General features: G+C 42.9%; 6 protein-coding genes across 8 annotated transcripts; 3 read left to right on the forward strand and 3 right to left on the reverse strand.

The window, feature by feature from the left end:
• Positions 1 to 71: 71 nt before the first annotated feature.
• LOC117786901 (N-acetylgalactosaminyltransferase 6) lies at positions 72 to 4,337 on the reverse strand. Of its 3 annotated transcripts, none has more exons than XM_034625319.1 (4): positions 4,176 to 4,337; positions 2,025 to 2,906; positions 1,202 to 1,967; positions 72 to 1,145 (listed from the first exon to the last, which is right to left on the reverse strand). In XM_034625319.1, the coding sequence occupies exons 2-4, from the start codon at positions 2,639 to 2,641 to the stop codon at positions 483 to 485; spliced, it is 2,046 nt and encodes a 681-aa protein (XP_034481210.1). In that variant the 5' UTR covers positions 2,642 to 2,906; positions 4,176 to 4,337; the 3' UTR covers positions 72 to 482. The 3 variants fall into 3 exon arrangements, with proteins under 3 accessions (XP_034481210.1, XP_034481207.1, XP_034481209.1); XM_034625316.1 differs by lacking the exon at positions 4,176 to 4,337 and adding an exon at positions 3,759 to 3,833 and having other exon boundaries at positions 483 to 1,145; XM_034625318.1 differs by lacking the exon at positions 4,176 to 4,337 and adding an exon at positions 3,332 to 3,473 and having other exon boundaries at positions 483 to 1,145.
• Positions 4,338 to 4,444: 107 nt separating this feature from the next.
• On the reverse strand, positions 4,445 to 5,673 carry LOC117786902 (28S ribosomal protein S35, mitochondrial). The gene is made up of 2 exons (XM_034625320.1): positions 5,430 to 5,673; positions 4,445 to 5,373 (listed from the first exon to the last, which is right to left on the reverse strand). Exons 1-2 carry the CDS (start codon positions 5,560 to 5,562, stop codon positions 4,514 to 4,516), a joined length of 993 nt encoding a protein of 330 aa, XP_034481211.1. The 5' UTR covers positions 5,563 to 5,673; the 3' UTR covers positions 4,445 to 4,513.
• A 599-nt stretch (positions 5,674 to 6,272) lies between these two features.
• Positions 6,273 to 7,645, forward strand: LOC117786636 (pyridoxal kinase). The gene is made up of 3 exons (XM_034624974.1): positions 6,273 to 6,621; positions 6,684 to 6,783; positions 6,843 to 7,645. The coding sequence occupies exons 1-3, from the start codon at positions 6,529 to 6,531 to the stop codon at positions 7,553 to 7,555; spliced, it is 906 nt and encodes a 301-aa protein (XP_034480865.1). The 5' UTR covers positions 6,273 to 6,528; the 3' UTR covers positions 7,556 to 7,645.
• Positions 7,646 to 7,711: 66 nt separating this feature from the next.
• Positions 7,712 to 8,452, forward strand: LOC117786638. Its single transcript, XM_034624976.1, has one exon. It carries the CDS (start codon positions 7,833 to 7,835, stop codon positions 8,280 to 8,282), a length of 450 nt encoding a protein of 149 aa, XP_034480867.1. The 5' UTR covers positions 7,712 to 7,832; the 3' UTR covers positions 8,283 to 8,452.
• Positions 8,330 to 12,640, reverse strand: LOC117786635 (kinesin-like protein KIF18A). Its single transcript, XM_034624973.1, has 5 exons — positions 12,140 to 12,640; positions 10,984 to 12,067; positions 8,923 to 9,724; positions 8,731 to 8,862; positions 8,330 to 8,585 (listed from the first exon to the last, which is right to left on the reverse strand). Exons 1-5 carry the CDS (start codon positions 12,436 to 12,438, stop codon positions 8,458 to 8,460), a joined length of 2,445 nt encoding a protein of 814 aa, XP_034480864.1. The 5' UTR covers positions 12,439 to 12,640; the 3' UTR covers positions 8,330 to 8,457.
• On the forward strand, positions 10,020 to 10,967 carry LOC117786637 (ribosome-recycling factor, mitochondrial). The gene has a single exon (XM_034624975.1). It carries the CDS (start codon positions 10,068 to 10,070, stop codon positions 10,854 to 10,856), a length of 789 nt encoding a protein of 262 aa, XP_034480866.1. The 5' UTR covers positions 10,020 to 10,067; the 3' UTR covers positions 10,857 to 10,967.
• Positions 12,641 to 13,001: the final 361 nt, after the last annotated feature.

Consider the following 13,001-nt stretch of genomic DNA (forward strand, 5'->3'; position numbering starts at 1 on the left):
ATATTATATTTATTTAAAGTACGCGTATTGAAAGCAACCAGATATTAATATTAAATAAACAAAAAACAAAGTTAAACAAAAATATGCTATTTTTATTTATAGTCGGAATTAATATAAGTACTTCTTACTTAATTACTGACAATTGGAATGTGCGTTCAAAACATAACTTGGGTATAGTTAACTTAAGACTATACTCTACTTTCTCCATTATTTTCTCCCTCTCTCTCTCACTCTCTCTTCAAATACTTATATATCTGTACATAAAGCCTCAAATACTCAATAGATTGTAGAGAGTAGAGTGTAGCCCTACAATGTGTTTACACTACTCTACCGAACACTACTTAACTCTATTCTCTACGCTCTATTAAAAAAAACTCTATAGTGTATTTGAGGCCAAAAACTATATAAAATACAAAATTAGACTTTACAATTGCATTTTAAGAACATGGCAAGAGATGATTGAATTTACACATTAAACACTACTAAAGCTTCAGCTCCAGCTCTTTGCTGTAATTGTCTAGTGCGGTTTTGTTAACAAAACCAAAATTCCACCTCATATATTTGTTACTCTTATCGCAGGGATTGACAACCAGTTCCTCGGAGGAGGGCAACAGTTCCATACAACGTTTACCCTCCAGACCATGCTTAATCATCTTGGTGTGGTAGTCGTAATACCAATATTGATTGCCCTGTTGCCCGTGACAGTCCCACAGCCAAATGGGTGCATTAGCATCCCAGATTTGCACGTCCAGGCAATCCTTGGTACGGTGCAGTCGCAGATCTCGCTTCCAACTGAGTGCCCAGTACTGGGTCCTCTGTGGCTTCACCAAATCATCGGCACAGTGATAAATGCCCATTCGATTGTGTCGCTTCCGTCCAAGGGTGTCGATGCACTTGCTCGAATCACCCACATTCTGGATGGCACCACTAGCATAATTGGGAGGATCAAAGGGCGGATAAGACTTCATCAGATCGAAGGCCACATTCTCCATAAACCACTTGAAGGATTTGCACTTCAGCTTGTTGCGTATCGCCTTCTGTGCGGTAATATCACCAGCATCTGTGCGTTCGTAGATGCCATCGCCATTGGCGTACAAATAGTTTTTGTACTCGTCCATCCAGACTTCGGCGACTCGCTTGTAGTTCTGCAAAGAAAGACATGTTATCCAGGTCTGACTGTATCACCGGAATTCTCACTTACCTTGTGCAAATAGTCACCTTTGCGTGGACTAGGAACATGATTGCGTGGTCCCCGATAGATGTGGCCAACACGTGAGCAAGGTGCGTCATACATTTCTCCGCCACACATCCAAATCTTGAAACTCAATTCATACTGCTCGCCACCCCAGATGTCCAGACCCTCGTCGTATCCTCCCAGTTCCCAAAAGAACTCTGTGGAAATGGCAAAAAGGCCACCAGCCATGACGGGACTCTTGAATGGATCCGCTGGATGCTTGAGATCCTCCGGCAGCAGCGGCAAGCGCTTGTAGAAGAACTGCCAATCGAATGCTCCACGTGCTCCCTCATCCTGTGCCCGGTAATTGAAATTGCTGTGATCGATGACATCAATAAACGGACAGACGGCAGTGCGTTTATTCTGGGCAATTGGCTCCAGTAGCGGTGGCAACCAATTGTAGTTCGCCTCCACGTGCGAGTCCAGAAAGATGAGCACTTCGGCAGTGGCGTTCCGTGCACCCGCAGACCGAGCTCCAATCAAACCCGTGCGCTGTGCCAGACGCACCACACGCACTATGCTAAAGTGCTCGGCAATGTACTCCTCCAGAGGTTTGTACAGATACGCGCGATCACTAAAGTCATCCACCAGAATGATCTCCTTGAGCAGCTCCGGTGGTGAGCGATTTATTAAGCTGTGCACGGAGCGCATGAGGACGGATAAATACTCATTGTAAAAGATGATGATGACGGAGACCGTGGGAAGCTTTCGGAGATACTTTTTCTTGCGGCAGCTGTTAAAGATAAAAAAGAATTAGCCAGATGGTAAAAAATTTAGTATTTCATCTTACTCCTTATGTCGTATGTCGGGCAGGGAACGATTCACCGATATGGAGTCGGAGAGCAGAGCGTTGAAGCCATTTTCAAGTGATAGCGTACGCTCCGATTCCCGCACATTCTCATCCTCTAGCTTGCCGGCCACGCCCTGTTCACCAATGCCCACTCGCTTGCCGTCGCTCTTCATCGCCTTGTAGTCATGCCAATCCTTCTTGAGAGAATCGGCAAGAGGTGCTGCTACTTGCATATCATTCTTCTCTTCCCCGTTGGGTATGCCATTGGGCAAAGGCGGCAACACCCCATTCCCGGCCTGATCTTCCTCGTCCTCTCCGTTTTCTTCGTATATAACGTCGGGATGATCTGGCTTCTGCTGCGCCTTTGGTTCTTTTCTATGCAGTGGTTGATCCATTTGCTCCTGTGCCTTCATTTGTCCATCACTGAGACGTTCCTTTAGTCGATCGGCTTTTCTGTGTCCGGTTCGCACCAAGGGTTCAGGTTGGATGCCATGGTGCACTGGTTTATTGGTGTACGGAGTGGATGATATCCAGCTGGTGATAAGCAGGAACAGCATCAGTGCGAGCAGCACCAGAACCACCGACTTGATCATCCATTTTATGTTCGGACGACGCATTCTACGTTTAAGTAAAGATATATAAGCTTCCAGGTTGGAGACTACGTGTCAAGCTGCTCGGTTACGCTGGCTGCGACCCACTGCGACAACTGATACCGATATAGATACTCATGAGCAAATGGAACTACGACAACGACGACAGCGACGTACTGTTAGCTCAGCTGCTGTTGCTCGTTTCGGTTTCTGTTTCTTCTTCTGCTTCTGTTTCTGTTTCTGTTTCGGCTTCGACTTGGACTGAAAATAGTCACTGACAGCCAATTACCAACTGAGAGATTAGAACAAAAGTACAGCAAGTTAAAGTGTGTATGTAGATACAGAAACATGTCTGCATGTTTACAAATTCTCAACAAACGTCATGTTTGTATGCTTACACTTAAAATTAATTAAGAAAGTCTTTTGACTAAATAAAAATTCACATATTTTTAAAAAAGTGATGTATATTCAAAGAACATTTTTATTTTTTTAGCAACATGTATATATTTTTGGCAAGAGATAATTGATTTTGTCAAAACACTTTCTTGACTAACTGTACACTCAGCACAACATGTTTTTGTATACTCATTATTTTGAATTTTACTTATATTTTTAGCATGGTTAACGAATTTTTTTTACATTAAACATATGTATTTTAAAATAAATTTAAAAAGTTTATTTTAAAAGAGATATTTTACTTTACTATGCAAACCTGACCTACAATAGCCGTTAAAGTATAAAAACTAAGTGCACGGATAATTTTTGCGCTGACTATACATATTACTTTAATGTGTGCAGACTTTGCATAATTTTAAAACTCGAGCACTCAACAAATACCAACAATTTTGTCCTACACACAAGTATTAGTAAAACTGTAAATGTATTAGTGCACTCTTCTCTGATAAGCTCTTTTCATAACGCTGCGCTTTGCACTTGAAAAAGCTTCAGTGTCTGTGAGCTCTGTCTGTGACCTTTAACAGCTTTAAGCTGAGTTTACACCTCGTTTCAAAAGTATGTCGTGAACTTGTTCTTAATGTAAAACTGTTATATTCATTTTATGTTTTTGAGTTGTGGTAATATCGTGAAGTAAAAAATGTCTTCTGAGTTAAATCAGTTTATAAACTTGATATGAGAGATCACATACTTCTACAGGGTTTTAGCACGCGTAGTTGTTACTCAAACCAATCGTGGCAGAGAACTAAGAGTAGGCACTACTGTAGGTTCTTCAATATTGCACAGATACACTCTCTTATGTATGTTTGTGTGTAGTTAGATGAGGGCGCAATTACACGTAAAGCAAAAACAAACAAAAACATTTAACTGATAAGCGGCGACAATGCCAACGAAGACAATTTTTAAAACATTTTTAAGAAGTTGAGATAACATTATGGCATATGGCAGCCGGCACACTTCCGGTAACAGTGAAAGCACTATAACCTAAATCAGAAAACCCTCATTCATTAAATTTGTCCCTTCCATTATTGCTGACTTTGTTTATTGTTTTCTTTTGTGTGCACTATTTACTATTGTGGATAGTAAAATTGGTGATTGGAATTGTTACCTGTCATGTAACGACTTTAAACAAGCGTTATCATTTGTTTCATTTCATTTACGAAATGTCTAAATTTTGTATAATTACTAATTTATAATTTAAAACAAAAAAAATTCTATCCACGTCCACTAAAATCAGTCTTCTATTTCGATTAACAAAATCACTGCTGCTTCTTTACATACGCGGTGTTCTTTTGCCATTCACCATGACACGCAGACAACACAATCAGCTGTTGCGGATGCTCGCGTTTTGCCGGCGATTTTTATCAATGTGGTTTGTTTTTGTTGTTGTTTAACAATGTTTATTTCAATATCTCTTTATAACAATTATAGTTTTGCAAATGCTTACTAGACAGCTATATTTAACATTTTTAGTACTTCCTCTTTATACTTGGCTATGTTATACTCGTTCTCGCCTTCATTTATCAACTGCTCCACGCTTTCAGCATAACTTGCACTAGGTGTGATTTTCTGCTCTGTTTTTGCATTCCAATTAAGTATTGCCTCGGCGGATTTCTTGGCTTGATTGCGTTCGAAGAGATACAGCTCCATGTCCGCCTCGGACTTTGTGTCCTCCCAGGGCTCCGTCACAAATGATTCGTGATAACATGCCGTCAACAAATACAAAGCATAATCGTAGTTTTGCTTCCGCGTCGGACAACGATCAGTCATAAATGTAAGCACTCCAGTCTCCTGGTTGTAACGCTCACCGACCAGGCGCAGGAATTTATCCTTAGCATGTGCATCGAACTGCAAGTCGGATAACTTCAACGTAATCGTGACACGACGTGCTTCCGGGTGTCGAATTGTGGGTAAACTATGACAATAGTCCGTACTAACGACCTCAATGGGAAAATGGCGTTTCCATTTGGCCTCCGTCTCCAGTCCCTTCGGCCAAGGCGTACAAAACTTTTTGATTGCCTCGCACTGCTGTCGTATGGCCGGAGGCGTCAAGTGCAGGAAATTTGGTATTTTCATCAACTCTGCATTGGCATACTTCGAGGGCGCGGCTGCCCCGCGCTCCGTGTATCCCTGGCGCAAAGGCAGCGGCACACTGGCCGGATGAAAGGAACGTGGTCCGGACCAGACGGACGTCCAATCCTGGTCGACGGCCATGCGAGATGTGCGCGGCGGCTGAACCACTTCCTTCTTTATCTCCCGTCGTCGTGCCTGCTGCTTAATAGTGCGCAGGTTAAGCACACGAAACTCTATAAGCAAAAGACATTTACTTTACACAGTTTTATTAACAGTTTAGCTTGTTTACCTTCATCGTCGATCGCTTCTTGTTGTTGTTTTTGCAGTTGTTGGCTGCTCAAAAGTCGCACACTGCGTTGCACTGTCGCTGCATTGCTGCTGCGTATATTCTGCTCCAGCAAACGCGTTAGATTAGCCGCCATGGTAAGCCTCACTTTGTTTGAGTTTCCTAATTGCACTTATTTACACTTTTTTATTGAAAACTTAACAATTAAAAGTTTACGTAAACCATGCGATAGAAAACTGCCATTCACCGCTACTACGTACAAGGGCTGCAAGCACAAGGACATATCGATAGTTTAAATCGTGCTAAAATATTTTGTCGATATTGTCGCCCATCTGTAATAAAAATGCAAATTTAAAATCGCAAAAAACTCAAAAAAAAACTTTATAAATTTGATGAAAATTAAAAATTGAAAATTAGATAAAATTAAAAAAGAAAATTTTAAAATTGGTACAAAAATTCAGTAGAAAGAACGAAGTAAAACAAATCAAACCAGATCGGAAAATTTTGTATAGCACAGTCTTACCAAAAATATTGATAGCAAAACTAAGCTGAATATCTATTTTAAATAGCCAGACTTACAGCTAATTACAATTTTGAAATTTTTTAAGCAAACGAATTCTGAAAATAGCCAAATCTAGCTATAAAATAGCTAAGTTGACAACAGTGGTCCGAACGATTCGATACAACTCTACTAGCAACAGCTGTTTTGAAATGGGTGTGGGCTTGAAGGGGATGGAGTGCAGCAATGTTTGTAATTTAAAAGTTGATTGTAGCCCAAGGTCAAAGACGGTATATTACTTTTTAGGAGCATTAAAGTAAATGACGATGGTACAGAGTTGTTCTCATTGATATCACATTATTGTTAACATCTTATTGTTTATAACCCCACGGCGGCCATTGTTTACTGTGTGTTATCAGTGTATGATTGTGAGCTGAGTACTGATAAGATGACCGTCGCTTGGATTTAGCGTATATAGTATGTATATTCATATAGTCTGAACGTAGTCGCCTACAGAACGGCCAACCGGTTTCATCAGTGTATTTATTGTACTGCCATTCAACGGATTTTAATTATATTCTGCATTCAAAACGAGAACACATTATGGCGACGTCAGATTCCAAACGGGTGTTGTCTATCCAAAGTCATGTAGTGCACGGCTATGTGGGCAATAAAGTGGCCACTTATCCCCTACAAGTGAGTTACAAACATCTATTTATAAATCATACATATTAACTTATTATCTTAACTGCTTTTAGCTGCTTGGTTTCGATGTGGATCCGCTGAATTCGGTACAGTTTTCAAATCACACAGGCTACAAATGCTTCAAGGGTCCAGTATCCACAGAGGAAGAATTGGGTAAGTACATATAGTTTAATTAGTTTTGTTTATTATTTTTAATACTATTTACATGACAGCCACAATATTCAATGGTTTGCAAGAGAATGAATTGTTGGGTCAATATTCTCATCTGCTCACTGGATACATTGGAAATCCCTTCTTCCTGCGTCAAGTGGGCAACATTCTGAAGGAGATTCGCAAGGCCAATCCCAATTTGATCTATGTCTGTGATCCCGTCATGGGCGACAATGGCAGCTTGTATGTGCCCAAGGAACTGCTTCCCGTTTATCGCGATGAGATCATTCCACTGGCCGACATTATAACACCCAATCAGTTTGAGGTGGAGTTACTCACGGGCAAGGAGGTTCGCAGCGAAGCAGCCGTGTGGGAGGCCATGGATTGGTTCCATGAGCGCAATATAAAAACTGTTGTCATCTCCAGCAGTGATCTGGGCCAGCCTGGAGTATTGCGCGCTTTCCTCAGCCAGTTGGATGGACCTCGACTGGCCATGGACATTCCCAAGCAGGGCGACAAAGACTTGTTCTTTACCGGCACCGGAGATCTCTTTGCCTCACTCTTCCTGGCACACAGCCATGCCAGCGGAGATGTCACCGAGGCATTCGAGAAGACCATTGCCACCCTGCAGGCAGTGATCAAACGCACAGTGGAATTGCTACCCGCATCCGATGGAGGACCAGTGAAGGCCTGGGAACGAGAGTTGAGGCTCGTGCAGAGCAAAAAAGAAATAGAGGAACCTAAAGTGCTGCTCAAGGCACAACGAATCAACTAGAGCAGCAACAAAATAACCCTATCAAATGGACAATAATGTGAACAAAGCTTATCTTATTCAAATATATAAATATACGCTTATAACTAGACAGATGTTTGGGTTTGTATTGTACTCGTATACTTGATATTTGACGGATACGACATTTGTGTGCATTGCTGACATCTCAAAAGAATCACTCGGCTGTACAGTGTAGTGTGAGCGACACGCTCCATGCACCTGAAGTGCCTATAAAAGAGAGCATTGGCCGCCATGTAGGTACACAGTTGAAGTTGCCGTCATGCAGCTGCTCATTCTCTTGGCGCTCTGCTGGATGACTGCATCCCTGGAGGCGTCCTCAAGCGATGCCCAGAAAGCAGTGGATCAATCGTTTCTACCACGCTACACGCTTCTGGCCGAAAGCAAGAAAAAGGAGCAGGATTTGGACAGGCAGCCGAATGATGTAGCTGCCAGTGAACAGCAGCCTTGGCGTCGGTTCGCCTACGCTGGCTATGGTGGTCAACAGAGCAGCTGGCCAGGATCTTCTTCAGCTGCATCACTTGCAGCAATGCTCGGGCCTGGTTTGCTGCTGCTGGGCGTCAATCTTGGCGCTCTGTTGTACATGCTGCTTGGAGTGCTGGGATTGGCGCCACCTCAACACATAGGCGGCGGCGGACACGGTGGTCACGACATTTACCGAAGTGATAGACAACATTTGGGCGGTGGCAAGGAGTTGGATATGTATTTATAAGACTAAAGCGTTACGCCAAGTTATTTAGCTTATAGGCAAAGTATAAGAAACTTACAGAATATATATATATTTGGGTAAATTATATGCTTTCACACAACTAAAACCGACAAATTCAAATCGAATAATTAGAATAGAACTCTTTAAAATAAAAATAAATCAATTGTAATACGTAAAATTATTTTTTAATGCGAAACGAGGCGGCTCGATTTATCTTAACCACTGGCGTCTCCTTGCCACCAGTATTGATGGTTCCTACTAGACGGGATATGGGTTTCCGAATCGTCGCTGTGGTGCCGGCGAGAGCTGTTGAAAAGATTAGATTACATAAGAATAGATTAGAAATAAAGAAACACAATCGATTATGTCAAACAGCATCAATAATTCAAGATATTTAAGTGATATACAAGAGCTTTGTTTAAGAATTATTAAATTGAAAATTTATGCTCACTTTTGGCGATAATAGCACGTGGACTTTTTCTCACACAGCCATTTGAGAAGGTTTTCAGATTCTCCTTCTGTATCGCAGCTGCGCAGGTGCGTTTAAGTTCCTGTGTGCTAAACTTGCTGGATTTGAAAAGAGCTGCAAGATAAAAGGAGTCTTAGACAAAGTGTACTAGGATTACAGTTGATTAGCAATCACCTTGCTTGAGTTTCTCCTTGTCTGCAGAGCCGCAAACACTCTGATCCGAGATCATGTCCGATACCATTCGATGGCTAATGGGTCGTGACTTGGTAACAGTCGCTGTCAGCGCCTTGTGCTGACTCGTGGGATTGGGTATCACTTGGGTAACATTCAGATTGCATGGCTTCTTGAACACATGATGCGGAGTGTCGTCTGTGGCGTCCGTATCCGAGTCACTGTCCTCACAGCTATCGATGCCCAGGTGAAGAACAAATTCACTATCGCTTAGTGTATGTGTGTGTCGACGATCCCGAGTTCGCTTTCTGGCGCTGCTGGTCACCGTTGATGGTTCTGGCTGCACCTGCTGCTCGGCAAGCAGTTCATCCAGTTCCGTGTCCTGTACTGAAGCTGCTGTCTCCGATTCCGTGAATCGCATCTTTCGCTCGAGTCGTTCGTAAACAGTTTGTATGTCCGGTGTCAGTTTCTGCGTCTCTTCCAGGCGATCGTACAGTTGGTGCAGCACATTGCAGCCAGTGGTAAACGATTTCATCAGGATTCCCGAGTTCTCCACCAGCTCATTGTTGATGGCCGTCAAATGATTGCAGTTAATCTGTTGCTTTGACAACTGCACCTCCAGATCCTTGTTGCCCAAGTACAAGTTCAGGATTTGGTGGTATTTCGACTCCTTCACCTCCAGCTTCAGTGTCTTGAGATCCATGCAGGCAGCTTCCAACTTGCTGCGCCAATGAGGCAGTTCATCCGTGTACTTTTGGGTTCTGCTACTCAAGGTGCTCAAGTAGTTTGTTAAAAGTTTATAATCCTGTACAACAATAAAAGAATGTCATTAATAAAGCAAAAATAAACTATAAATAAAGCTTTGATTAAAAAAATAAGAAGTTTTTTTTTACGAAAAACACAATATTTATACCAATTGTTTACAATTTTTCTATAAATTAATTTAACTTGTTTTCAAATGTAACCGTTTTTAACGGTCAATTTTATTTTAAGTCACTGATCGTTTTTGTATGAGCTTTTTGCCTGAACAGCGTACTAGCTTTAGAGTACAAACAAGTTGGCAGCACTGGTTGTCGCCATTATTTTATTTGCAGCAAGTTGACAGCTCTGCATTTATATTACAACTAACTTTTAATTATTAATTTGAAATGCTTGCTAAAACTGGAGTGCAGTTGTTTGTGCTTAGTTCACGACTAACGCCACTTCGTCCAGCTCTGGGCAATCTCTGCCGGCAGCAGCTGCAGGAGTTGCCACAGAGGAAGGAAGTTGGAACCGCTTTGTGGCTGCAACAGACGCGTGGTTATGCAAAAGGCAAGGACAGAAAGAAGGAGAAGGGCGGCAAAGGGAAACCAGTTAAGGTGGAGATCAACGAGCTGCATCTGCGCGAACTGATCAATCTGGATAGCCTGAATGCCCAAATGGAGAAGTCGGTGCTGCAAATGAAAGATGATTTTATCAAGAATCTATCGTTGCGTTCCACAAGCGGCGCCATCGATACACTGCGCATCAAGGTGGACGGAGCGGAGCATGAGCTGCAGGAACTGGCGCAGATCTCGCGCAAGAATCCCAAAACGATCATTGTGAATATGATTGCATTTCCCCAAACGATTCCCGATGTGTTGCGAGCCATTGAAAAGAGCGGCATGAATCTAAATCCGCAACAAGACGGCACCACACTCTTTATACCCATACCCAAGGTGACCAAGGAGCATCGCGAGCACCTGTCCAAGAATGCCAAGGTGTTGTTCCTTAAGTACCGCGATGCCATACGCGACATACAGAACTCCCAGATACGCAAACTCAAGAATAAGACGGACATTGGCAAGGATGATGTGTTTGCGGCTCAGACTCAGGTTACGGCCATTGCGGACAAGTACATTGCGGAGGCGGACAAACTGCTGGCCAGCAAACAGAAGGAGCTGCTGGGAGAAGCCTAATAATGATACTCTGACCGCCTCAAGACTGATACTGATTAAATATGTTATTTGTTGCATGGATAAATGTTACTGCCACTCTTTGAATATAGAATACAAATCAATATAAATATAGCAAATATGTAGTTACCTCCTGCAGCAGACGTTGATCCAGTGTCAACAGCTTGCGCAGCTGCTCAAAGTCCTTCTTGAGTGTCTGGCGGTAGTTGAGACTCTGGATTTTGCTGCGTATTCCAATGACGCACTGCTGCAGCTTGGTCACAGTGGCGTATACAGCATCAATCTTGCTGTACCATGGCTTCAGCTCCTGTTGATCGTAGCTGTTCTCGTTGCCGGCACGCTCCAATTGGGCCAGCTTCGCCTCCAACAGCTTGTTGCGCTCCAGCAGACGCTCCTGCTCGACCATGACCTCGTTGACCTTCTTCACATAGAATTCCTTGGGTAAATTGGACTTGAGCACATTCTGGCGCAGTACAGTGCGTATCTTTTTGGCACGACTGGCATACTTGAGGGTATTGTAGGTGTCCTCGTAGGTGAGCGAGCTCATGGAGACATTGGCCACCATCAGAGTGCGACAGTTGCCGCCCAAGGAATCCTTAAGGATGCGTGTGAGATTCGAGTCACGGTAGGGAATGTGTTTGAGGCCATCGGCCAGCTTGTTAATACAATTCCCTAGCGCCAGAAGGCTCTTGTTGATGCTGGCGCCTTCCTTGAAGCGCATGCCAAGTCCCTTGGTGCTAGCGGCGCGTTCACTGCCCGCCAAATCGATCATGGAGAGCTTCACGCTGCGTTTGGTGCCCGTTGTGCGATCCGTGATCCGTATGTGCACCTGGAAAATGGCATGGGAACGCGAACTTTCCGCATTGGCGTCCGTCGGATGCTGTGTCCGGTTCGAGTTGCCCAGCGTGAGCATGCGCAGCAGTTCCTCGGCACTGTAGATGGGCGTGAGCACCAAACCGCTGACCACAACTCCGTTGGAGTCCTCGCGCAGCTTTAGCGGACCGGTTTTAGTGAGCAGGTTCATCACCTGCTCGTTATACACTTCCAAGTAGCTGACGCCCACATCGAATTTACGTGTGTCCTGCTGACTCTGGATCTTCTCAAAGAGATCACGCATGGTCAGAAAGGTGATGCCTGGACAATTCTCACTGCCCAGCATTGTGAATGTTTTGCCCGCTCCTGTTGCCCCGTACACAAACACTGAGCAATTGTACCTGTTAACACACACACACACACACACAGATACATAAGTTAAGGGTTTGTTTGGTTCTCAGGTACACACTTACCCATCAAGTACGGCGTCGACCAGCGGCGCTGTACATTCCATAAACAAATCCTCGTTTGTGCGGTCTATATCGTAGACACGATCATATTCCATAGATAGTTTTTTGTTTGTACGCTTTGTAATGTCTCTGTATTGTTGTTTGGTACCCTGAAAAAAGAATTCATCGTCCTCCTCGTCGGGATCAAACAACAAGGAAGATCCGTCCATCACTTTAATAATACATCTTTGATTCTGCTCCTGTTCCCGCCGATTGTAGGGACGCACGCGCACTACCACTTTAATATTCGTTGGTTCTGGCATCTTTTCAACTGATTAATTACACTTTTTGCTTATGTTTTTCTAGATTTTTTCATAAATTGAGTACAGCCTGAAATGATCGTTGTTGTTTGAATTGTTTGAATTTGTCTTTTTTTAGCTTATTGCTTTGCGGCGTCATTCTTTTAAACGAACTGAACTGTATTTAGAGAGTTGCTTTGCACTCACTTATCGATACGTGCATTTGCACAACCACTTTTATTAACTTAGCTATTTTATAGCTAAATCTGACTATTTTCAGAGTTCGTTTGATAGAAAAATTTTAAAATTGCTATTAGTTGTAAGTCTGGCTATTTTAAATATATATTCATCTACGTCTTGCTATCAAAATTATTGGTTAAACTGTGCATAACTGCCCACAATAACAAATTTAGATGCTTTCCAGACAGAAACAGCTATGGCTGTTTGGAAGAATGCCACCAGGTGAAAAGACTGCCACCCTACAAAATTTCCCGGTCTGGTATCTTGTTCTAATTTAATCAAATTGAAAATTTGGTCTCACCCAAGAAATTCACCTAATTTGGAATTTTTCTTAATATTGAAAATAG

This window comes from Drosophila innubila (assembly GCF_004354385.1).
Source record: "Drosophila innubila isolate TH190305 chromosome 3L unlocalized genomic scaffold, UK_Dinn_1.0 0_D_3L, whole genome shotgun sequence".
NCBI classification, from domain to species: Eukaryota; Metazoa; Arthropoda; class Insecta; order Diptera; family Drosophilidae; genus Drosophila; species Drosophila innubila.